This window comes from Pongo abelii, chromosome 1 (genome assembly GCF_028885655.2).
Source record: "Pongo abelii isolate AG06213 chromosome 1, NHGRI_mPonAbe1-v2.0_pri, whole genome shotgun sequence".
NCBI lineage: Eukaryota > Metazoa > Chordata > Mammalia > Primates > Hominidae > Pongo > Pongo abelii.
In genome coordinates, this window is record NC_071985.2 from 99,851,412 (window position 1) to 99,876,735 (window position 25,324).

The 25,324-nt window shown below is 42.9% G+C and overlaps 1 protein-coding gene across 2 annotated transcripts; it reads left to right on the top strand.

Annotated features, from left to right (window-relative positions):
* The first annotated feature begins 1,072 nt into the window (after positions 1 to 1,072).
* CTSK (cathepsin K) lies at positions 1,073 to 13,720 on the top strand. 2 transcript variants are annotated; one of them, XM_009244699.4, is made up of 8 exons: positions 1,073 to 1,743; positions 3,144 to 3,264; positions 3,729 to 3,851; positions 3,937 to 4,092; positions 5,705 to 5,923; positions 10,245 to 10,410; positions 10,677 to 10,782; positions 13,065 to 13,720. In XM_009244699.4, the coding sequence occupies exons 2-8, from the start codon at positions 3,145 to 3,147 to the stop codon at positions 13,162 to 13,164; spliced, it is 990 nt and encodes a 329-aa protein (XP_009242974.1). In that variant the 5' UTR covers positions 1,073 to 1,743; position 3,144; the 3' UTR covers positions 13,165 to 13,720. The 2 variants fall into 2 exon arrangements, with proteins under 2 accessions (XP_009242974.1, XP_024102311.1); XM_024246543.3 differs by lacking the exon at positions 1,073 to 1,743 and adding an exon at positions 2,112 to 2,778.
* Positions 13,721 to 25,324: the final 11,604 nt, after the last annotated feature.

Below are 25,324 nucleotides of genomic sequence, written 5' to 3' on the forward strand. Positions count from 1 at the left end.
TCTTTAATTTCAGGAATCAGAAATCATAGGGTTCTGATCACATTGCATGCCTCCCCCCCACTTGTCCTCCTGATCCTGACACATTCTGAGTAACATCAGCAGGAATGCTCTGACTATGAGGTGGGGGTTTTGGGGTGGGCGTTGCCCGGGTTCTTGGGGGAGAGGGGAAGAGTTGGGAAAACCACTAGGGCACATCTGGATGCCTTCCCCCAGTATGTCCTTTTCTGGATTAAGATGAGTGAAATTTAAACTGTTCAAGTCTGGACCTGGTTTCCCTCAAGGAGACTATGTTGGTTCATTAGCAAGTTTTTTTTTGTTTTTTTGTTTTTTTGTGTTTTTTTTTTGTGAGAGATGGAGTCTCGCTCTGTTACCCAGGCTGGAGTGCAGTGGCACGATCTTGGCTCACTGCAACCTCTGTCCCTTGGGTTCAAGCAATTCTCCTGCCTCAGCTTCCCAAGTAGCTGGGACTACAGGTGTGCACCACCATGCCCAGCTAATTTTTGTATTTTTTTTCAGTAGAGATGGGGTTTCACTATATGTTGGCCAGGCTAGTCTTGAACTCCTGACCTTAGGTGATCCATATGCTTTGGCCTCCCAAAGGCCTGGGATTACAGGCGTGAACCACTGCGCCTAGCCCATTAGCAACTCTTAAAATCCAGAGGCATAAGCCTGTATTCTTGAGGGTTTATGCATGGAATCCAGCTAGAAACTGAGTCTATTACAGATCCCATTTATTATCTTTTCTATTCCAAGAAGCCTTTTTTCCTCCTTCCCCACATCTGTTTATGGAAGAAAATGAAGTTTGGGGTGTGGTTTGAGGACTCAGCTAGATTCTTATGATCTGTCACATGCCTGGATGTTGGGGAAGCATTTGGAGAAGCTCATGTGACTTGTCCTAGATTGGGGATTTTAATTGAGACAGATGATGTTTATCGGGCATCCCACCACCTGAGAGTTTTAGCAACAGGGTCACATGTGAGTCCATCAGAACTTACGGCATTGATTCAAGTGCTGTCATAAATAACCAGGACTGCTGTTTTTGGTTACTTTTAAAGACAGTTTCACCTGGACTTTCTGGGCATATCCTCCTTCAGCAAAACCACATTAGGCTGGGAAAACTATTCTTCTGCCTGGAAGTAATGACAACTTGCAACCAACAAGCTTATAAAAATACAAAGAATTCTGGAGCCTATGGCTTCCATTACGTTATTCTTTTATAGCCTTTTATGTTCATTACCACGTCCCAGAGGTGAGAGTCAGACACAAATTTGAAAATAGGTTTCAATGTTGGAGAGGTAAATCATAACAGGAAAGGGGTAGGAAAAGATGTAATCCCCCAATATTAAAATAAAGATATTGAAGAAGAAGGATGGGAGAGACTAGGGCTGTGTCCTTCCTTTTACTCACCAAAAGAGAAAGTAAGCTCCTATTTGAGTCAATAGATATTGAGGTCTTGTTATTTGCCACCAAAGACAGTCTTGTGAGACTAAATACCTAGTAATTCCCTACCCTGGCACACATGCTGCACACACACAGAAACACTACAAATCCACTGCCTCCTTCCCTCCTCCCTACCCTTCCTTCTCTCAGCATTTCTATCCCCGCCTCCTCCTCTTACCCAAATTTTCCAGCCGACCACTGGAGCTGACTTCCGCAATCCCGATGGAATAAATCTAGCACCCCTGATGGTGTGCCCACACTTTGCTGCCGAAACGAAGCCAGACAACAGATTTCCATCAGCAGGTAACGTTTGCAACTTCTTAGATCTTTTAGCTTTTCATTCCTGTCAATTCTCTGAGTATTAGGGATGTAGTGACTTGAGGATCACATAAACTTTTAGCCTCTGCAGATGAAAACAGAGATGCACTTCTTAGGTCATTCTCTGGCTAAATAAAATCTGCCTGGAAATCTGTAGAATTCCTTGTATGATTTATATATATACATACATGATTGTTAGTAAAAGCAAAGTATATAGGGAATCATTTGCCCATCCTTCAAGAGTGGCCTTTCTGCAGCATTTTCTACTTTGGCCAACAAGGATCAAAAGGGTTAACTCCTTAGTGAGGAGGAGGAGAGTGGTATGGGGAGGTAGTAGCTGAGTGCTTCCTATTCACTGAGACATCTCAAAGCCCTTAACACTCTAGTTTTTAAATGTCCTACTGGACATTTTGCCAGTTTGCAAAATTACATGTAAATGGACTATAAGCAATTGTGTAAGCCATATGTCATGCTGCAGGCTGCAAATTGTTCTTAAAATGGAGGATTTGTAATTAAGAAAGCCAATGCAAGAAATGAGTGAAGCTAACTAGAGTAAACTTATGAAAAGCTGTGAATTTCATCATCATAGAACGTTGCTTTTCAGTCTGAACATTCTTCTAACAAACCTTGGATCTGAGGCTTCTTGTCCTTTGCGGCAGCCACAGTGGGTTTTTGTTGTTAGGGGAAAAATAAAAAATCTTGCCCGCAGCATCTGGTTAAGATTAGGGCAGTTTCCTGCCTAAGGAGGGAGGGGAGAGAAAAAGGAGGAAGAAATGCATAAGGAGAATGAGGAGATATAAAATGTCTCAGAAAACAGGAAGCATTGTCATATTTTCCCTTGTCCTCTTCTGACAAGATCTGGGAAAGTACCAGAATTTAGGCAAGAAAGAGAAGAATGCTTCGAAGAAATGATCAGGAAGCAAAACTTAGACGGAAGTCTCTCCTTTGTGTATTCTGAACCCCACTACCATCTTGCTCTTTGTCTGTCTCCAAGCCTGCTAGGGACCCTGGAGGAAACAGGCACTGAGCCCATTCTGATTGTCCAGTTTCTATCCCATTTCTGGTTGTGTACGTGTGTGTGTGTGTGTGTGTGTGTGTGAGAGAGAGAGAGAGAGAGAGAGAAACAGAGTGTGTATGTTGGCTAAATCTCCCGAGAGAGAGAGAGAGAGAGAGAGAGACAGAGAGAAAGAGAGAAATGGCGAAATCTCCCTAGATCAAAGTCCTTGGAACCAGATGTTCCAGCACTCTATCTAAACACAGGCCCCTCCTAACTATCATTGTTTTATCACTCTTTTTCCGTCTACCTTCCTCTTCCTCATAAAGCCTAGCTTTCCCCTGTTGCCCTGCCAAATGGAAGAGTTTTCCCTAATTACATTCTTCTGCAGGATGTGGGGGCTCAAGGTTCTGCTGCTACCTGTGGTGAGCTTTGCTCTGTACCCTGAGGAGATACTGGACACCCACTGGGAGCTATGGAAGAAGACCCACAGGAAGCAATATAACAACAAGGTGCCTGGGGTCCTGGAGGGGGCATGGCAGGAAGGCTGAGACCTGAGCTCTCCCATCTTAGCTTCCAGACTCCCTTCTTCAATCCAAATGCTTTATTCCAAGCAAATCAGTCCCTCTTCCCTAACTCATGTTAACATACGGTTTTCATTCCTATGCTTCAAATCATCCTCTGTCAAATTGTATCCTTCCTTTGCTTTATAAGTGTGTTACATTTCTCTTTTGGGAAGAGTTCTAAGATTAATGCTGTTAATCTATAAGCAATTTTTCTGTCTCTCCAGAGCTTTGTGTTGTATTTGTTTACATATTATCTCTTCTTGCAGGCTCTTAATAATTCCATGGTTAGTTCCCCAACTAAACTGTAAATTTTTATGATTGTGAGTTTCCTTTATTCTCCTAAAACCTTTCACAATATTACATATGTAACGGTACACAGTCTATGCAAGTACTGACTATGCTTTGTTTAGGTGGATGAAATCTCTCGGCGTTTAATTTGGGAAAAAAACCTGAAGTATATTTCCATCCATAACCTTGAGGCTTCTCTTGGTGTCCATACATATGAACTGGCTATGAACCACTTGGGGGACATGGTAAATATAGCTTCAGCTCTTGTCCCGCCTGCACCATTTGCTTTAGTTCCCTGCTGATGCCTAGCCTCTTTCTTCTTTGTCTCAGACCAGTGAAGAGGTGGTTCAGAAGATGACTGGACTCAAAGTACCCCTGTCTCATTCCCGCAGTAATGACACCCTTTATATCCCAGACTGGGAAGGTAGAGCCCCAGATTCTGTCGACTATCGAAAGAAAGGATATGTTACTCCTGTCAAAAATCAGGTACTCTCCTTTCTTCTGGGTGTGCATATGTAATCTGGCATGACCTTTTCCTTTTTCTGCTGCTTTGTTCTTGAGGTGAAAGGGCACCAGGAAGAGAGGGCAAGGAATTAAGGTACATCTCCCCATTCCCATTCCGTTATTTAACCTCGTTTGTTTCTGTACATTTGGGTTGTTTCTGGTTTTTCTTTTTCTTTTCCTTTTTTTTTTTTGAGATGGAGTCTCACTCTGTCGCCCAGGATGGAGTGCAGTGGTGCAATCTTGGCTCACTGCAACCTACACCTCCCGGGTTCAAGCGATTCTCCTGCCTCAGCCTCCCGAGTAGCTGAGATTACAGGCATGCGCCACTCGCCTGGCTAATTTTTCTATTTTTATAGAGATGGGTTTTCACCATGTTGGCCAGGCTGGTCTTGAACTGACCTCAGGTGATCCACCTGCCTCAACCTCCCAAAGTGCTGGGATTAGAGTCATGAGCCATCGCGGCCTGGTTTTTCTTTATTGCAAATAGTGTTGCAATAAGCACCCTTGTGCATATGTTTTTGTGCACATGTACAAATATTTATGCAAAATAAGTCCTAAAATTGGAATTGTTAGGTCACAAATAATCCTTTCCTCCCCCCAAAAAAATTTTTTTTTTTTTTTTTGAGACAGCGTCTCTGTCACCCAGGCTGGAGTCCAGTGGCGCAATCATGGCTCACTGCAGCCTCAACCTCTCAGGCTCAAGTGATTCTCCAACCTTAGCCTCCCTAGTAGCTGGGACTAGAGGCACATGCCACCACACCCAGCTAATTTTTTAAAATTTTTTGTAGAGACAGGGTTTTGCCATGCTGCCCAGGCTGGTCTCAAATTCCTGGGCTCAAGCAATCTGCCTGCCTCGGCCTCCCAAAGTGCTAGGATTACAGACCTGAGCCACCATGCCCAGCCCAAAAAAGTTTTTGCAATCTTACATTCTTACTAGCATGAGAATGTCAGTTTTTTCACAACCCAAACAACACAGGATTGTATCAGCAAGATAAACAATTGATTTAACGTTCATTTAACAAATACTTCTTGACCCCCAGAACCTACCAGATGCAGTGTTAGGCAGCAGAGATTCAAGATGACTAAGATACAACCTGTGTCCTCAGGAAATCTCAATCTAAAAAAATAGAACAGGAAAGAAAGAAGAATCTACAATCTAGCTGCACAAACAATAATAGCTAATACTTTTCGAGATTTTATTGTTTGTCAGGAACTTCTTAACTCTTTACATGAGTTAAATATTTTAATCCTCATAACAATATTTTATGCATAGAGAAACTGAGACACAGGCAAGTTTAGTAGCTTACCCAGGGTCACATAGCTACTGGGTGGCAAAGTCAGGGTTAGCACCCAGGACAAATGCCTCCAAAGCTGGTACTGTGCTCTGCTTTACTGTAGCTAATAGTAAAAATGGTAGCAAAAATCAATAGCAGTAGAACAATGCAACAGATGTTAAGGGGAAGAGGAAGACTCACAACAAAGACAACATTTGTGCTGAAATTTTTAGAACACATGGAATTTCTTCAGGCAGGTAGAGAAAAGATATAGAAAATGTAAACAGCAAAGATTGATAGTTTCTCTGTATGCCTCTCAGGGTCAGTGTGGTTCCTGTTGGGCTTTTAGCTCTGTGGGTGCCCTGGAGGGCCAACTCAAGAAGAAAACTGGCAAACTGTTAAATCTGAGTCCCCAGAACCTAGTGGATTGTGTGTCTGAGAATGATGGCTGTGGAGGGGGCTACATGACCAATGCCTTCCAATATGTGCAGAAGAACCGGGGTATTGACTCTGAAGATGCCTACCCATATGTGGGACAGGTGAGATTGCGCCACACAATTATACAGCTCTGTCGGCTCCTCCTTCCCCAGCATGATATTTTGTACTGGAAACAATTCCAGAAATACTGTTTTCTGTTATCCTATCCTGCTTTCTTGATGGAATAATTTCCCACAGAAGGCCAAGAAGATTTCCACAATCTGGGAGAATTTAGGGAGCTTAAGCTACTATAGCTCCTATTTGCATCTCTGCCATGGAGAGAAAACAGAGGCTAGGCTACCTACCCCATAGACTTCTGAGCAGGGTTCTATAACCCTCTGCTCAATTCCTCACTCCCACAACAAACCCACAAACCCCCATGCTATTTTCACAAATTGTGTGGCTTTATTTTATATGATCTCAGTGTGAGTTTTCAGAACATTTCAGCAAATTATGTAAGTTTACATGCTAACATGTATAAAATGAGAGAAAAAACAAGTTGCTTCATATAAGAGATAAGGGATTAACTCAGTTCCTCCTGCATAGGAAGGAAATCATATCTGAAAGGGAGGCAACCTGAGGGGTTTTTTTATACACATAGGGCTGGGTCTGATAGATAATATAATGTAGGGCCTTCACAACAGAAACCTCTGAAACAGGGATAGCAAGTTTGAGAATAAAAATGATGGCTACTGTGTTCTAAGCCATGTCCTTAGTGCATTTTTTCTTTTTCTTTTTTTCATTTAATCTCATAACAACTCTGTAAGGTAGACTTATCTTCAATGTATAGGTGAGGAAATGGACACTTAAGGAGATAAGACAGTATAATTCATACCACTAGTATGTAACAATGTAAGATGTATCTACCAGGGATGTTTATTTTCTGCAAACATTCCTAGGTATGTCTCCCATGCACATGTGCAAGAATTTCTTACTAGGATATAATGCCTTGGAACTGAATTGTCTGGGTCTTAGGGTATGTCTATCTTCAACTTTACTACACAATGTCAAATTGTTTGCCAAAATATTTGGAAAAATTTATACCTGCAATGTATAAGAAATCCCATTCAATCACCTTTTTATCAGTATGTTTATCTGGCCATTTGCATTTCTTCTTCAGTGAATTAACTGTTTTATCTTTTGCTCATTTGTTTTTCTTTTTATTTTTTTGAAACAGGGTCTTACTCTGTTGCCCAGGCTGGGGAGTGGTGATACAGTCATAGCTCACTGCAGCCTCCACTTCCTGGGCTCAAGCAATCCTCTCGCCTCGGCCTCCCAAATAGCTAGGATATAGGTGCATGCCATCATGCCCACCCAATTTCAAAAAACCTTTGAAATTTTTTTTTTGTAGAGGCTAGGCATGGTGGCTCATGCCTGTAATCCCAACACTTTGGGAGGCTGAGGTGGGAGGATCACTTAAGCCCAGGAGTTTCAGATCAGCCTGGTACAACATAGCAAGACCTCATCTCTACAGAAAATTTTTTTAAAAGTAGCCAGGTATGATGGCGTGCACCTGTAGTTCTAGCTACTCAGGAGGCTGGTTGGGAGGACAACTTGAGCCTGGGAATTCAAGGCTGCTGTGAGCTATGATCATGTCACTGCTCTCTAGCCTGGGTGACAGAGTGAGACCCTGTCCCCAAAAACAACAAAAATTTTTTTTGGTAGAGACATTGTCTTGCTATGTTGCCAAGGCTGGTCTCAAACTCCTAGGCTCAAGCAATCCTCCCACCTCCGAAAGTGCTGGGATTATAGATGTAAGCCACCATGCCAGGCCTACCCTTTTTTTTTTTTTTTTTGAAATGGAGTTTTGCTTTTGTCGCCTAGGCTTGAGTGCAGTGGCGCGATCTTGGCTCACTGCAACCTTCACCTCCTGGGTTCAAGCAATTCTCCTGCCTCAGCCTCCTGAGTAGCTGGGATTATAGGCACCCACAACTACGCCCAGCTAGTTTTTGTATTTTTAGTACAGACAGGGTTTCACCATGTTGGCCAGGCTGGTCTTGAACTCCTGACCTCAGGTGGTCCGCCCGCCTCGGCCTCCCAAAGTGCTGGGATTACAGGTGTGAGCCACCATGCCCCACCTCTTACCCATTTTTAATTGGGTTGTTTTTTCTCTTTCTTAGTGATTCTTAAAAGTTTAAAAAGAATATTTGGATATAATACTATGTACTTAAAAGTTGAGGTTTGTCTTTTCATTCTCTTTATGATGTCTTTCAATCTAGAAAAGTTAATTTTAATAGGCTGGGCGCGGTGGCTCACACCTGTAATCCCAGCACTTTGGGAGGCTGAGACGGGTGGATCACAAGGTCAGGAGATCGAGACCATCCTGGCTAACACGGTGAAGCCCTGTCTCTACTAAAAATACAAAAAAATTGGCCAGGCGTGGTGGCGGGTGCCTGTAGTTCCAGCTACTCGGGAGGCTGAGGCAGGAGAATGGCGTGAACCCGGGAGGCGGAGCTTGCAGTGAGCCGAGATCACACCACTACACTCCAGCCTGGGCGACTGAGCGAGACTGCGTCTCAAAAAAAAAAAAAAAGTTAATTTTAATATAGTAAAATGATTAATTTTCCTTTGCAATTTTTGTAATGTGTTTTATTCATTTATGAATGGAGAAAGGTAAGAAAAAATAAAATTGAAAAAAGAAGAGATATGGCCAGGTATGGTGGCTCACACCTATAATCCAAGTACTTTGGGAGGCTGAGGCAGGCAGATCACTTGAGGTCAGGAGTTTGAGACCAGCTGGGATAACATGGTGAAACCCCATCTCTACTAAAAATATAAAAATTAGCCAGGTGTGATGGCGCACACCTGTAATCCCAGCAGGCTGAGGCAGGAGAATTGCTGGAACCCAGGAGGCAGAGGTTGCAGTGAGCCAAGATCATGCCATTGCACTCCAGCCTGGGTGACAGAGAGTCTGTCTCAAAAAATAAAAAGATAAAAAAGAAGAGATCTGATAGGGCGGCCAGATAACATTTTAAAGGGATGGTATTATAAGTTTGTTCCAGCTATAATGCAGGTTATTTTGACTTTAAAGTATCATCACATAATATCTTTTTGAGTAAATTTCCAAGATATTCTGTTTCACTTGTAATTCTGTGTAATTTTTGGCACGAGGAAGCATCAGGGATTTGGAGCACATGGAGAAACAAAGGTATCTTGAAAAATATCAAGGCAGTAGACCACTGTAATCTTAAAATAGCATATCAAATGCTGCTATTGCTGTTAATATTTAGATAATGTTAGATAATGTATTTTTTTAGAGGGTATCTCACTATCTTGCACCGGCTGGAGTAGAGTGGCTATTCACAGCATGATCATAGTACACTAAAGCCTCAAACTCCTGGGCACAAACAATCCTCCTGCCTCAGCCACCTGAGTAGTAGATAATATGTTCTTGTGGATGCAACCTTAGGGTTCTGAAGGGGTAGTCTGTAGGAAAATGAATTGCTGAAGATAATACACCACCTTGACATGGGCTATTGTTCGATTCCATAATTGTGGCTTGCCAACAAAACATTGCTAACTACCTGTAAAATATAGTGTTGGAAGTCATAGGCTAAATTGCTAAGTTCTTTAATCTATTTTAGTGTCTTGTTATGTACTTTCATATTTTGTCTTTGATGAGAGCATAAGGATCACACCAGTTCCCCTGATATAGGTGCAGAGGGCCCAGGTCTTCCCTCTAGCTAAGCCTTGGCCTTGGCCTCCTACCCACACAGCAGCTGGTGCCTTCCTGCCCCCTGAGGCTAATACATACTATGTGGCCAGAAGATGGTTTATGCTTTTTAAAAAAATCTTATTTCAGAAATCTTTCCCTACTGTTTTACAGGTTTTCCTCCCACATTTATGTCTTTAAACACCTGTAGTTGATTTTATTTTATTTGATTTTTATTTTTTGAGATGGAGTCTCGCTCTCGCCCAGGCTGGAGTGCAGTGGCGTGATCTTGGCTCACTGCAAGCTCCGCCTCCCAGGTTCACGCCATTCTCCTGCCTCAGCCTCCCGAGTAGCTGGGACTACAGGTGCCCGCTACCACGCCTGGCTAATTTTTTTGTATTTTTAGTAGAGACGGGGTTTCACCGTGTTAGCCAGGATGGTCTTGATCTCCTGACCTCGTGATCTGCCCGCCTCGGCCTCCCAAAGTGCTGGGATTACAGGCATGAGCCACCGCGCCCGGCCTGTAGTTAGTTGATTTTTATGTGTGGTGGAAGGAGGGAATCCTCTTTTCATATTCATTTTTCTGAGGAAGAACAGACCCTCTCTAGAAACCCTAGACTGCTGCCTCTGTTAGTTCACTGTCATCACTCAAAATATTGGTTGAGTTTCTCACTCACGGACTCATTGCCTATTGCTTTGTCCTAGTCCTATTACAATCTTGTTTCTTCCAGGAGGAGAGTTGTATGTACAACCCAACAGGCAAGGCAGCTAAATGCAGAGGGTACAGAGAGATCCCCGAGGGGAATGAGAAAGCCCTGAAGAGGGCAGTGGCCCGAGTGGGACCTGTCTCTGTGGCCATTGATGCAAGCCTGACTTCCTTCCAATTTTACAGCAAAGGTAAGAAGCTGCTGATCCTATACAGCACTGTCTTTTATAATACAAACTTGATGGCTTCTCGAAGGACCTTGAGTATTTTCAGTACTTAGTTTTTGTATTCACATGGAGGTGGCCAGAGAGAAATTAACAACTGCTGCAGTATGGAGCAGCATCTCTGTGGTAAACCCTCCTGACACGGATGGAATTCTTCAGTCTCCTAGACTGGGAGATCCCACAGGGTGACCCTTGGATTGCACAGAGCCTCACACTGGTAGTTTGTATTCTAGGTGTGTATTATGATGAAAGCTGCAATAGCGATAATCTGAACCATGCGGTTTTGGCAGTGGGATATGGAATCCAGAAGGGAAACAAGCACTGGATAATTAAAAACAGGTAATGATGGGAACACTACTTTTGTTATTCAGTCACCCTTTTAACACTCAGCCTCACCTCCAGCTTCCCAATATTCCTTTCTCTGTCCCAAATCAAGAAAAAATTATCTCAGAGTTCTCACTTCTGTCTTCTCAGTCAGAGGCTCTTAATTCTGAGTCCGACACTTAATGGCCAGTGTGTTAGTCCATTTTGCATTGCTACAAAAGAATACCTGAGACTGGGTAATTTATAAAGAAACGAGGTTTGTTTGGCTATATAAAGCGTGGCACTAGTATCTGCTCAGCTTCTGATAAGGCCTCGGAGCTTTTACTCATGGCAGAAGGCAAAAGAGGGAGCAGGCATGTCACATAGTGAGAGAGGGAGCAAGAGAGAGAGGGAGGTGCCGACTCTTTAAAGAACCAGCTCTTCAATGAACTAATAGAGTGACAACTCACTCATCACCAAGGCGATGGCACCAAGCCATTCATAAGGAATCCACTCCCATAACCCAAACACCTCCCACTATGCCCCACCTCCCACATTGGGGATCACATTTCAGCATGAGACTGGGAGGGGACACACATCCAAACCATATCCGCCAGACAATAGTGCTCAATTATGTGCTGGGCAGATGCTCCCTGTGTGCAAGGTGCTTAGTGACATACATAAACCAATGAGCAGATGATACCTTCAGTGAGCTCAGAGCCCAATAAGACAGACCTAACTAACCATGAGATAAAGCAATACAAAGAACCAGCAGGAGCTTTGGGATTACATATTTTTACTTTCTTTTGTCTCTAATGTGATCAGTTTCTTAGGGTGGTTTCCATTAGCAGTCTGTCTTTAACAGTAGGGGAACAGTATAAAGGTTTAATATTCCTTTGAACAGTTTTTTTCCTTCAAGATACACTTAGGATACACGTATATAAGAACTTGCCAAAGATTGTGAAGAGAAACATTTTTTAGAAATAAGATATAAACAAAAAAAGTTAGTGTTTACTTTCCTATGCTGGGGAACAAAGAAAACTCCAGGGTACCTTGCTTCCCATTTCTCTTTAGCACCTTGTGACTTTTGGGGAGGGGCAGATTGATAACAATTATAGTTTTCCTTTCCTGGCTGATCACCATTAACCTGGCAGCAGCACTGGCTAAATCTCCTGTCCTTAGTGCCCTCCAAGGAGCAGGAGCCCTAGACTCTGGGTCGCTCACAGACTCACGCAGTGGTGTTGTTCAAACCTGAAGCAACTTTTTATATCACAGTTCCAACTCAAGGTGAACCTGAGCATCTTCCCAAGTCTCCCACAGCTTCTGCCCTGTGTTGTCTCTTCTCTTGACTCCCAGGTCCAAGCACTTACCCTGTTCTTTCATGATCAGGTGCCATGTGTGGAGATAGCTTCCAAGAGAGCTGGGAGGAAGAAAGACACACCCGGGCAGGATCAGGAACACTGGGAGTCCCTGGAGAAGGGGAGAGTTGGGGAGGGTACAGGTTTTAAATAAAATGTGTTGGGTAATTAGAGAAGTTGCTGGTTGGGGAAAGAGGACTGAAAACAATTTAGGAAGATATACAGACAATCTGTCCTCTCTCCTCTTTCTCTCTCCTCTGTCTCACGTCGTCTCTCTTGTCTTCTAGTCTCGCTACTCATTTCCTTAGTAATCTCATCCACTCTCATAGTTTCATCCATCTCTCCTATGGCGTTTACTCCCACATCAAGATCACCAGCTTCAGCCTCTTTCTTATGCTCTAAACTTACATTTTCAAGATTAATATTCCCCAAATACAGCTCTGATCATATCACTCTCCCAGTCAAAATCCCTCACTGGCTCCTCACTATGATGGGTCACAGAGGAAAGGTGAAGCTCTTTAACCTTGCAGTAAAGGTAATTCAACCTGATCTCAATCTGCCTTTCCAGACATCTCTCCCACTACACCCTGTTAGGCACACTGCTTTTCAGCTACATGATCCTAACAGTGCCCCACACTTTCCTGCCTCTGTTGTTCATTTCACACCCTTCCACTGGCATCCCCTTCCCACAGGTCGAAATTCTACTCAGCCTTTTGGCTCAGCTCAAATGCCGTCTCTTACATCAAGCCTCTAAGATTTTCTTGATCAGAAGGAATCTTTCCCTCCTTTGATACCTACAGTATTATGCCTTCTCCCTATTTCTTGACTTTAAACTCTTTAAAGGTAAAAAGCATCATATTCATTTTTGTGTACCATCAGTACCTCGCACAATACTCAGTAAATATTTTAATGAATAAATAAACTGAGAGTACTAAGTATTTTTCTTGATTGGTCTTACAGCTGGGGAGAAAACTGGGGAAACAAAGGATATATCCTCATGGCTCGAAATAAGAACAACGCCTGTGGCATTGCCAACCTGGCCAGCTTCCCCAAGATGTGACTCCAGCCAGCCAAATCCATCCTGCTCTTCCATTTCTTCCACGATGGTGCAGTGTAACGATGCACTTTGGAAGGGAGTTGGTGTGCCATTTTTGAAGCAGATGTGGTGATACTGAGATTGTCTGTTCAGTTTCCCCATTTGTTTGTGCTTCAAACGATCCTTCCTACTTTGCTTCTCTCCACCCATGACCTTTTTCACTGTGGCCATCAGGACTTTCCCTGACAGCTGTGTACTCTTAGGCTAAGAGATGTGACTACAGCCTGCCCCTGACTGTGTTGTCCCAGGGCTGATGCTGTATAGGTACAGGCTGGAGATTTTCACATAGGTTAGATTCTCATTCACAGGACTAGTTAGCTTTAAGCACCCTAGAGGACTAGAGTAACCTGACTTCTCACTTCCTAAGTTCCCTTCTATATCCTCAAGGTAGAAATGTCTGTGTTTTCTACTCCAATTCATAAATCTATTCATAAGTCTTTGGTACAAGTTTACATGATAAAAAGAAATGTGATTTATCTTCCCTTCTTTGCACTTTTGAAATAAAGTATTTATCTCTTGACTACGGTTTAATAAATAGCATCTAGTACACATTCATTTTGTGTTGGATACTGTGTTAGGTGCTGGAGGAAAAAAGATGAATAGAACATCTTCTCTGTACTTCATGCGCTCACAGTCTGGTTGTAGAGACTGTCACCTAAACATTTAATCCCAATTCATTTATTTGTTCATTCCTTCAGCCAATATATATTGAGTTCTTACTCTGTAACAAGAACTATACTACATTTCTGGGATTAAGTGGATATAAGGAGATCTCAGTGTTTAATCTGCCTGAGGGGAGACTGAATTAAGTGATATGGAAACTTGGGTCTTGAAAAACATTTTAAGTTTATTTTTTCTTTTCTCTCTCTCTCTCTCTGTCTCTTTCTGTCTCTTTCGTCAGGGTCTCCCTCTGTTGCCCAAGCTGGAGTCAGTGGCACTCATAGCTCACTGCAGCCTTGATCTCCTGGGCTCAAGAGTTCTTCCCACCTCAGTCTCCTAAGTAGCTTGGACTACAGTGAACACTACCATGCTTAGCTGATTTTTTAAAAATTATTTTTTGGGAGGCCGAGGTGAGAGGATCGCCTCAGCCTAGCAGTTTGAGACCAGCTTGTCTCCCCATGTTGGCCGCCTTGGCCTCCCAAAGTGCTGGAATTATAGGTGTGGGCCGCTGCACCCAGCATGACACTGTTAATATGGCAATAATCCCCAAATTGATCTACAGAATTAACACAATTTGTATTAAAATCTCAGCTGGCTTCCTTGCAGAAATTGGCAAGCTGGCTCTAAGAATTATATGGACATTCAAGGGCTTCAGAATAGCCAAAACAACCTTGAAAAAGAACAAAGTTGGAGGACTTGCACTTCTCAATTTCAAAACTTAACTTCAAACCAATAGTAGTCAAGGCATACAGATCAATGGAATAGAATTAAGGGTGTAGAAATAAACCACGTTCAATTGACATGGGGTGCCAAGACAATTCAAGGTGGGAAAGAATAGTCTTTTCAAAAAGTCATGCTGGACAACTGAATAACAACATGGAGAAGAATGAAGTTGGAACACTACTCCACCTCATATAAAAAATTAATTCAAAATGGCTAAAAACCTAAAGGTAAGAGCTAAAACTCTTAGAAAACACAGGGGTAAATCTACCTGACCTTGAATTAGGCAGTGGTTATGACACCACAGCACAAGCAACAACAACAAAAAATTAGGGCCGGGCGCCGTGGCTCACTCTGTAATCCCAACACTCTGAGAGGCTGAGGCAGGCGGATCGCCTGAGGTCAGGAGTTTGAGACCAGCCTGGCCAACATGGTGAAACCCCGTCTCTACTAAAATACAAAAATTAGCCAGGCGTGGTGGCGGGCCCCTGTAATCCTCGCTACTTGGGAGGCTGAGGCAGGAGAATCACTTGACCCTGTGAGGCGGAGGTTGCAGGGAGCTGAGATCATGCCACTGCACTCCAGCCTGGATGACAGAGTGAGATTCTGTCTCAAGAAAAAAAAAAAAGAAAAAAAGTTAGATAAATTGGACTTCTGTCAAAATTAGAATTTTTTTCTGCACCAAAGGACACTATTAAGAGAGGGTAAAGACAAGACAGAATGGGAGAAGATATCCACAAGTCATATATCTGATGAAAGAATTAATATCCAAAATATGCAAAGAACTCCCACAACTCTACAATAAGAAAAATTTAAAATGGGCAAAGGACTTGAATACATATTTCACCAAAACCGACATACAAATGGTGAATAAGCACATGAAAATATGCTCAGCATCACTAGCCTATAAGGAAATGTAAACCAAAACCATAGTGAGATACACTTCATACCCATTAGAATGGCTATTACAACAACAACAACAACAACAAAAAACCTGGAATATAACAAGTGTTGATGAGGATGTGAAGAAACTGAACTCTTGTACATTGTTAGTGGGAATGTAAAAGGGCGCAGCTGCAGTGGAAAATAGTGTGTTGGTTCCACAAAAACTTAAACATACAATTACCATAGAATCCAGCAATTCCACTCCTGGGTTTAGATCCAAAATAATTGAATGCAGGGATTCAGATACTCATACACCAATGTTCTTAGCAGCATTATTCACAAAAGCCCAAAGGTAGAAACAACCCAGTGTCCATTAACAGATGAATGGATAGCCTAATGTGGTAATATTCTACACAATGGAATATCATTCAGCCATAAAAAGAAATAAAATTCTGGCTGGGACGGTGGCATGCCTGCATAGTCCCAGCTACTAGGGAGGCTGAGGTGGGAGGATCGCTTGAGCCCAGAAGTTTGAATCCAGCCTGGGCAACATAGTGAAACCCCATCTCAGGTAAAACAGAAAGAGAGAAGAAAGAAAGAGGCCGGGCACAGTGCCTCAAGCCTGTAATCCCAGCATTTTGGGAGGCTGAGGCAGGTGGATCACTTGAGGCCAGGAGTTGGAGACCAGCCCGGCCAGTGAGGTGAAACCCTGTCTCTACTAAAAATACAAAAATTAGCTGGGCGCAGTGGCTCATGCCTGTAATCCCAGCTACTTGGGAGGCCGAGGCACAAGAATCGCTCGAACCCTGGAGGCAGAGGTTGCAGTGAGCTGCGATCGCGCCACTGCACTCCAGCCTGGGCGACAGAGTGAGACTCCATCTCAAAAAAAAAAAAAAAAGACTTTATTATTTAGCCATGTGATTCCAAATCAAATATTGCTCAATCATTTTGTTGTTATTCTTCTCTACTTCTCTTTTGGTCCATATTAGCAAATTCTGTCCCTGCCTCTTCAAAATATAATATGAATCTGGCCATTTCTCTCTCCCTCTACCATGAATGACCACACCGTTTCAGTTCCCTTTGTTTCCCCCTAGTCTTATGTGATAGTCCTCTAACTTCCCTACTTCTGCACTACACTCTGCCCTACAGTCTGTTTTTCCTTGTACAAAACTCTCCCATTACTGTTTCATTTATTTAACAAATATTAAGCCTCTGCTATGAGGCAGGCACTGTTCTGGTAATTCAACAGTGACAAAAATTCATGACCTCATTGGGTTTATATTTTAGTGAACTTAGAATATAATACAGAAGTCTTAAGTGGCCTACAAGCAGCGTGATCTGGTCCCAGGCTGTTTTTTTTTGTTTGTTTTTTGAGATTGAGTTTTGCTCTTGTTGTCCAGGCTGGAATGCAATGGCATGATCTCAGCTCACTGCAACGTGTGCCTCCCATGTTCAAGCGATTCTCCTGTCTCAGCCTCCTGAGTAGCTGGGATTACAGGTGCCTGCCACCTTGCCCGGCTAATTTTTGGTATTTTTAGTAGAGATGGGGTTTCACCATGTTGGCCAGGCTGGTCTCCAACTCCTGACCTCAAGTGATCACCCATCTTGGCCTCCCAAAGTGCTGGGATTACAGGCGTGAGCCACCAGGCCCGGACTTTTTTTTTTTTTTTTTTTTTTTTTTTTTTTTTTTGAGACAGGGTCTCACTCTGTCACCCGGATTGGAGTGCAGTGGCACAATGACATCTCACTGCAGCATCGACCTCCCGGGCTCAAGCGATCTTCCCACCTCAGCCTCCCGAGTAACTGGGACTACAGGCACATGTCACCATGCCCAACTAATTTTTGTATTTTTTGTAAAGATGAGGTTTTGCCATGTTGCCCAGGCTGGTCTCGAACTCCTAGACTCCAGTAATCCACCTGCTTCAGCCTCCCAAAGTGCTAGGATTAACCAGCGTGAGCCACCGTGCCCGGCCCAGGCCACCTGTCTGACTTCATTTCAGTCTGTGGTGTTATGGAAAGTGGTTATCTAAACAAAATTAGAATGCCGTTAGAAATGAGTTGTTCAAGAAATGCTCATGCCTGTATAAAAGAGTGCTTATCAACACCTCTTCCCCAGAGACAACCCAGGGCCTTACTTGGTTACTGTGTTCAACTCTAAGACCAAGATTTCTGGCTGATGATTTCTTTCTCAAATTTGGATATGGCTCCTTGAGGCCTGGCAAGCAGATGCTTAATATTTGTTAAATAAATGAAAGAGAAACGGGAGAGTTTCGTACAGGGGAGTGATGTGAACTGGGGTACAGGGAAGAATAGACTGTAGGGCGGAGTGTGGCGTGGAAGTAGGGAAGTTAGAGGGCTGTTACGTAACAGCGGGGAAATGGTGGGAACTTAAACTGTGGTCATGGTAGAGGGAGAGAGAAGTGGCCAGATTCGGTTATACTGGGTAAAACTTAAACTATCTTAGCCAATATATCTTAAAAAAAATGGAAAGGAACAGAGTAATTACAATGAAAACTCTAATTCTGCAAAGAGGAGAATGGATGAAAAATAGCACACAGTTATTGTTGATCTGTAGCATAAATTATGTCCTGCTAGGCAGGAATATGGAAGACTCCCTGCCTGGCAGTAGAATGAGTTCCTTGGCGAGGTAACTGGGAAACTCGAGGCTCGCTCTCTATGGGGATCTTCTTTATGGTCTAGCATGGCTCCTGCTTCTTCCTGCTAGAGGATCTTACTTGTCTCTTATTCTCCATGGCTATGCCAGAGATGGGCACACGGAAATGCCCTTTCTGGGCATGCCCTACTCAACTTTAGTTGTGGTACAAATTGGAAACCTAGAAAATACAATAGATTGCTGGGCCTGGGGTTTCTTTGGCAATACGTTCCCATAAAAGCTCAGTAGCTTTTGGTCTGAGTTGTCACACCCAAAAAATGTTTTTCTAGATAAAATGTTTAAACCTGAGAATTTCAAACTCCTAGGAATCAACCTCAGTGCTGTGCCATCCCCTGATCTCCATTTAATGGTACTTGTCCTAAGTAGCTCAAAATAAAAGCCATAAGAGCAGATGTATACCCATAATCTGAGCTATGCCCTCTTTTCTGGGAAAATGCTTAGCTGGAGGTACATGACAGAAGCCTGGAACTCTGGTCTTATTTCTTGCTAAATCTTTTGCCTCCTTGCCTCTGCATTAAGTTTAGTTTGGTGCTTTTTATTTTTATTTTTTTTGAGATGGAGTCTTGCTCTGTTGCCCAGGCTGGAGTGCAGTGGTACAGTCTTGGCTCACTGCAGCCTCTGCCTCCTGGGTTCAAGTGATTCTCCTGCCTCAAAGTAGCTGGAATTACAGACTCCCACCACCACACCCGGCTAACTTTTGTATTTTTAGTAGAGATGGGGTTTTGCCATATTGGTGAGGCTGGTCTCAAATTCCTGATCTCAAGTGATCCGCCCACCTCGGCCTCCCAAAGTGCTGAGATTACAGGTGTAAGATTACCGCGTCCAACCAGTTTGGTACTTTTTCTACCCTATAGGGCTCTAAACTATGAGATTTTATATTGCAGGCTATAGGCAGAAAGAACTTCACTTAGCAAAGCGATATATTATTCTCTCTATGCTTTTATATAGAACACTTTCAGATTAAGTAACTTTCTTGTATTCTTTGTTTTTTTTTTTTTTTTTTTTTGAGACGAAGTCTTGCTCTGTTGCCCAGACTGGAGTGCAGTGGTGTGATCTTGGCACACTGCAACCTCTGCCTCCCGGGTTCAAGCAATTCTCCTGCCTCAGCCTCCCAGGTAGCTGGGACTACAAGTGTGTGTCACCACACCCAGCATGTATTTTGTAGAGAAGGGTTTTGCCATGTTGCTCAGGCTGTTCTCTAAATCCTAGGCTCAAGCAATCCACTTGTCTATCTCCCAAAGTGCTGGGACTGCAGGGGAGAGCCACTGCGCCCGGCACTATCATTTCTTCTCATACCACACTCCAGTGGGCCTGTGGTCTTACCCCAAAACAATAGGCAACAGATATTTCATGAATTCATAATTTCCAGTTTGGACTAGAGTCCTCATTGCCCTATCCCCACGCCCTCCATTCAGCCAATTCCACATTTTAGAGTTTGTAACTTCTACCAAATTCTGAGTCAGCCAAAATCGACTAGTCTTCTTTGCAACAAAGAACCTCGTGATACAGGTCTTGCAGGCTGTGATTGTGTCACATGCTCATTCCCCAACCAGTCATTGTAGCCGGAGGGATACAAAGCTTTGACAGGCTGGCCTTGGGTCCTATGCCCACTCTTGAAGCTAGGGGCAAGATTGGTTCTATCTTAAGCCCAGGAGTGTCGGGGTTTCCCCATTTTAAAATCAGGGTGCTGTTACCACGAGAAGGAGGAATGGAAGCTGGTGAAAAAAAAAGTATACTTCCAACATCTTTTAGCTTAGCTATTCTCAACTTTCCCATATTACTATACAGAAGACAGATGTTGTTCACATTTTTGACACACTTCCATGGACACGCTCACAAAATAATATCAGTCGTTGGTAGCTACCCATAATTCTCCCCTTCTCTCTCCCAGAAAGCATACTGGAATGCACATATATCAACATAATATTATTATAGGGATAATCTGCTGAATTGGCTCTAATTGTTAAACATATCACTTTCAAATGTTGGTACTTTTTTATTAGTAACACATTTCTCGTGACTTACCTTGTAATTAATTGTAACACATCAAATGTGTCACACCAATTGTTGTTATTCATTTGTTAGGGGAGGGGTCTTATCATTGGCTTCTAGAGTACTCCCTAATTATGTCTTATTTTGTTCTCTTGGTAAAATTAAGTTCCTTCTTTGAGCACACATTGCTAGGTGACAGGGAGTACTTGTAGGATAATGGGGGATGTCTACTAGGATCAAATAATGCACCAAGCAGATAAGCTACACAGAATATCAGAAAGAATATATATTTTCAATTCAGAACATTCCTATTTTCCCTAATGACTCAATAATTCTGTTTTCTTTCTTCAGAAAGTTATTGCATAATATTAACATAAATTGAGGGGGAAACTCAACATTATGGTAAAATTCTCTTTTCTAGTCCCATATTCTCCTATAGTCCATGAAGGGTATTCCCCACCTCACCTTCGTGCATTTCTTGGACAGTGAGGTCAGTAAGAAGTAAGCTATTTTATTATGAAAATAATGCATGTTATTAAATTCCTAGCACACTTGGGTAAATTAACAGAGACCAGAACTAGTATTGGAATCATCCTAAAATTCAAAATCCTTTTCTTTAAGACTAAACAAGGGTAGGGCGCAGTGGCTCACGCCTGTAATCCCAGCACTTTGGGAGGCTGAGGCAGGTAGATCACCTGAGGTCAGGAGTTCAAGACCAGCCTGGCCAATATAGCAAAACCCTGTCTCTATTACAAAAAAAAAAAAAAAAAAAAAAATACAAAAATTAGCCAGGCATGATGGCGCGCCTGTAATCCCAGCTACTCAGGAGACTGAGGCAGGAGAATTGCTTGAACATGGAGGTGGAGGTTGCAGTGAGCCGAGATTGTGCCACTGCACTCCAGCCTGGGCAACAGAGCGAGACTGTGTCTCTCTCTCTCTCTCTCTCACACACACACACACACACACACACACACACACACACGCACAGACTAAGACAGAGAAACTTGAAGCAGCTGATTTTCAGGGGGCATGAAGCTAAGAGATGGTGACTTCAAAAGCTGGAGAAGGCACAACTGTAACACGTAGGGACAAAGCTTCCTTATTTTGCTTTCATTTCTCCTTTTCCACGTTATTCAGGAGATGTTGCCTCGTTTGTGATGAAAGGGAGTCTGCATTCCCGATAAGACTTAGTGTTGTGCAGCATTCTGGATAAGACTTAGTTGTTGCGCAACTGTTGTGCAAAACATTTGCCTTGTTTTTTTGTTTTCAATCGCTACTGAAATAAATTTGCAACAACAAGTGTGCCCCATTTCAGGGCAATTTACAGCTTTGGAAAAATCCAATTTACAGCTTTGGAATGTCACAGGATTATGTGTAAGTTTATAAAATACCTTAAGTGATACAAGGATAGATAACTAATGACATGTTCCCCTAATGTATTCAAACACTGTATGTGTTTACAGACTTTTGCATACCAGGAGGAGATTCAAAGAGAAATCTAAAGCTTAAAGCCTCGGAAGCCACTGCCAAGTCATGATGAACCAGAAATGAAGACAAACCATGTAGAATATTATAATTAGGAAAAGTTAATTCAACGAATGTTTATTGATTATTATCTAAATATATGTTAAGCCACAGTGCAATACAAAGATGAGTAAGATAAGATCCTGTGTTTTCAAGTTAGCTAGTGAGATAAAACTATCTTATGTGCTACAAATACAGAATCAGAATTTCGTGGTACAATTTGTGTCATGCAAGTATATCTAGAGGGAATAAGAGTTGGGGTAGTTAGAGAAGGCTCTGTGAGGAGGCAGTACTTGAAGTGGATCTTGCAGAACAAAGAGGCCAAGGAATGGAGAGAGCCATTCTAGAAAGGAGGCAAGAATGATTGGGCAACTGGGGAGGTCCATGGGACCAGCATGGCTACATCAGAGGCTGAGTTTTCAAAATCTGGGGTTTGGTTTGTTTGTTTGTTTTTGTTGTTGTTGTTGTTTGAGACTAGTCTTGTTCTGTCGCCCAGGCTGTAGTGCAATGGTGCAATCTCAGCTCACTGCAATCTCCGCCTGCTGGATTCAAGCGATTATCGTGCCTCAGCCTCCCAAGTAGCTGGTACTACAGATGAGGCACTAATTTTTATATTTTTAGTAGAAACGTGGTTTCACCATGTTGGCCAGACTGGTCTCAAACTCCGGGCCTCAAGTGATCCACCAGCCTCGGCCTCCCAAAGTGCTGGGGTTACAGGCATGAGCCATCAGATTGCCTGAGCTCAGGAGTTCAACACCAGCCTGGGCAACACGGTGAAACCCCATCTCCACTAAACTACAAAAAATTGGCATGGAGGCATGTGCCTGTAATCCCAGCTACTCGGGAGGCTAAGGCAGAAGAACTGCTTGAACCCGGGAGGCAGAGTTTGCAGTGAGCCAAGATCATGCCATTGCACTCCAGCCTGGGCAACAGAGTGAGACCCCCTCTTTAAAACAAAAACAAAAACAAATTGAGTAAAATGCTCAGGAAAGGGGGCCAGAGCATGGGGAAAGAGCCTTGGAAGGCAGGGGCGCAGGACTTCATGCAGCAGGCAACAGAAAACATTTCTAGAAAATAGCATGATAAAAATGTGTTTTAGGAGCACAGTTTGGCAGTGATGTGCAGGATGAGATTCCACAACAGACTGGATTGAAGGTGCTGAAATAATTTAAATCATCAGAAAATATTTATTTAGTGTCTGCTGACCATCGCATCATATACTGTGGAGGATACGAAGAAGAGTAGGAGCTACAGGGTCCCTGTACTTTATGGGCTAACAGGTAGTTACATAAGGCAAAAATACAAATAATTATCATATTAGGCAGAAAATTAAGAGGATGGTTTTTCTGCACTCAGTCTATGTGTCTGCCACAAGGAGCCTCAAAGCCTCAAAGCTTGGCAGAAGCTCAAAAAGTGACATCAAGTTGGGGATAAAGAAAGGTTGTTTTTTTTTTTTTTGAGACAGAGTTTCACTCTTGTTGCCCAGGCTGGAGTGCAATGTGCGATCTCGGCTCACTGCAACCTCCAACTCCCGGGTTCAAGCAATTCTCCCGCCTCAGCCTCCCGAGTAGGTGGGACTACAGGCATGTGCCACCCCACTCGGCTAATTTTGTATTTTTAGTAGAGACGGGGTTTCTCCATGTTGGTCAGGCTGGTCTCGAACTCCTGACCTCAGGTGATCCACCCGCCTCGGCCTCCCAAAGTGCTGGGATTACAGGCGTGAGCTGCCGCGCCCGGCCGAGAAAGGCTTTTTGTAAGAGCAGAGATGGGCCATGAAGGAGGAGCAGAATTTCAAGAGGCACAAATGAGAAAAGGAAATTCCAGAAAGGCAACATAATAATTTTGGGAAAGCACTACTTTAAAAACAAGATTGGTTCACTTCTAGGTCAATGGACAGTTTTGTCCTCTTGAACAAGTTAGTCTCTCAGAAGTTTAACTTCTCCTCTGTAAAATGAGGATAATAATATCTACCTTATAGAGTTGTGAAGATTAAATAATAATGCACAAAGAGTCTAGCACACTCATTGGCATATAATTGGCATCCAACTAATGTTAGCTAGGACTATTATGATCATTAAGCAAGTCAACAGTTCAGAGGGTGACAAGCATAGATGATCTGGAAATACGAGGAAAACTAGTTGCTTAGAGTATAAGGTTCTTGTGTGAGGACAGCAAAGATGAAACTGCAAAGATAGGGCGATGCTTTTGTTTTGTACAGCATCTGAAATACTGGAATAAGGACTTTGGTTCAAATTAGTAGGCAATATGGAATTATTGAAGAGTTTTGACACAGAAAATATTTTTGTTTGTTTTTATTTTTTTAGAGGGAAGGTCTTAGTCTGTCACCCGGGCTGGAGTGCAGTGGCAACCTCCTGGGCTCAAGGGATCCTCCTGCCTCAGCTTCTCAAGTAGCTGGGACTACAGGGGTGTACCACTATGTCTGGCTTTTATTTTTTGCAGAGACAGGGTCTCACTATGTTTCCCAGGCTGGTCTTGAGAACTCCTGGCTTCAAGGGATCCTCCCTCCCTTGGCCTCCCAAAATGCTGGGATTACAGGTGTGAGCCACAGTGCCGAAACAGGAAATAGATCTATAATTATATAATAATATATTTTAAAAATATTATTCCATATCTATAGCTATATTTATCTCTATCTCTATCTATCTCTATCTATATCTTTTAAGACAGAGTCTCATTCTATCACCCAGGTTGGAGTGCAGTGACATGATCACGACTCACTGAAGCTTTGACTTCCTGGGCTCAAACAACCCTCCTACCTCAGCCTCCAGAGTAGCTGGGACCACAGGCGCATGCCACCACACCCAGCTAAATTTTGTATTTTTTGTAGAGATGGGACTTTGCCATGTTACCCAGGCTGGTCATGAACTCCTGGGCTCAAGCAATCCTCCTGCCTCAGCCTCCCAAAGTGCTGGGATTACAGGCACGAACCACTGCACCTGGCCAAAACAGGCAATCTTTTGATCAGAACTCTGCTTTTGGAAAAGCGATGAGGGCTTAGACCTGTGTGGTCTAATACAGTAGCCATTAACTGCAAGAAGCTATTGAGCACTTGAGATGTGACACTGAAAAGTTCAAATTGAGATGTGCTGTAAGTATAAAATACAAAACTGGATTTTTTTTTTTTTCTGAAACAGCTTTTTATTAAATGGCAAAGCAGAATTGCAGCACAATTTAAATGTCTGTAAATGAGGTCACAAAAGGGATACAAAATGTTTGCAGTTTGAATATTCTAATTCATACAGGTAAAGTCATTCATCAACTCTTACACCAATGCATAAGATTATTCCATGATTAAAAGTAGCCCAAATCTAATAACCATAGGCTATATTAGTGGATCTCTTTTCCTATTATAAGATTTTAGCATTACTTCTGATACTGATTTCTTTACCAAATGGAACCTATAAATTTTTAAAATTTGAGGCCAGGCTGGGCGTGGTGGCTCATGCCTGTAATCCCAGCACTTTGGGAGGCCATGGTGGGCAGATCGCTTGAGTCTAGGAGTTTGAGACCAGCCTAGGCCACATGATGAAACCCCGTCTCTACAGAAAATAAAAAAATTAACCAGGTGTGATGGCATGTGCCTTTAGTCCCAGCTACTTGGGAAGCTGAGGTGGGAGAATTGCTTGAGCCTGGGAGGCAGAGGTTGCA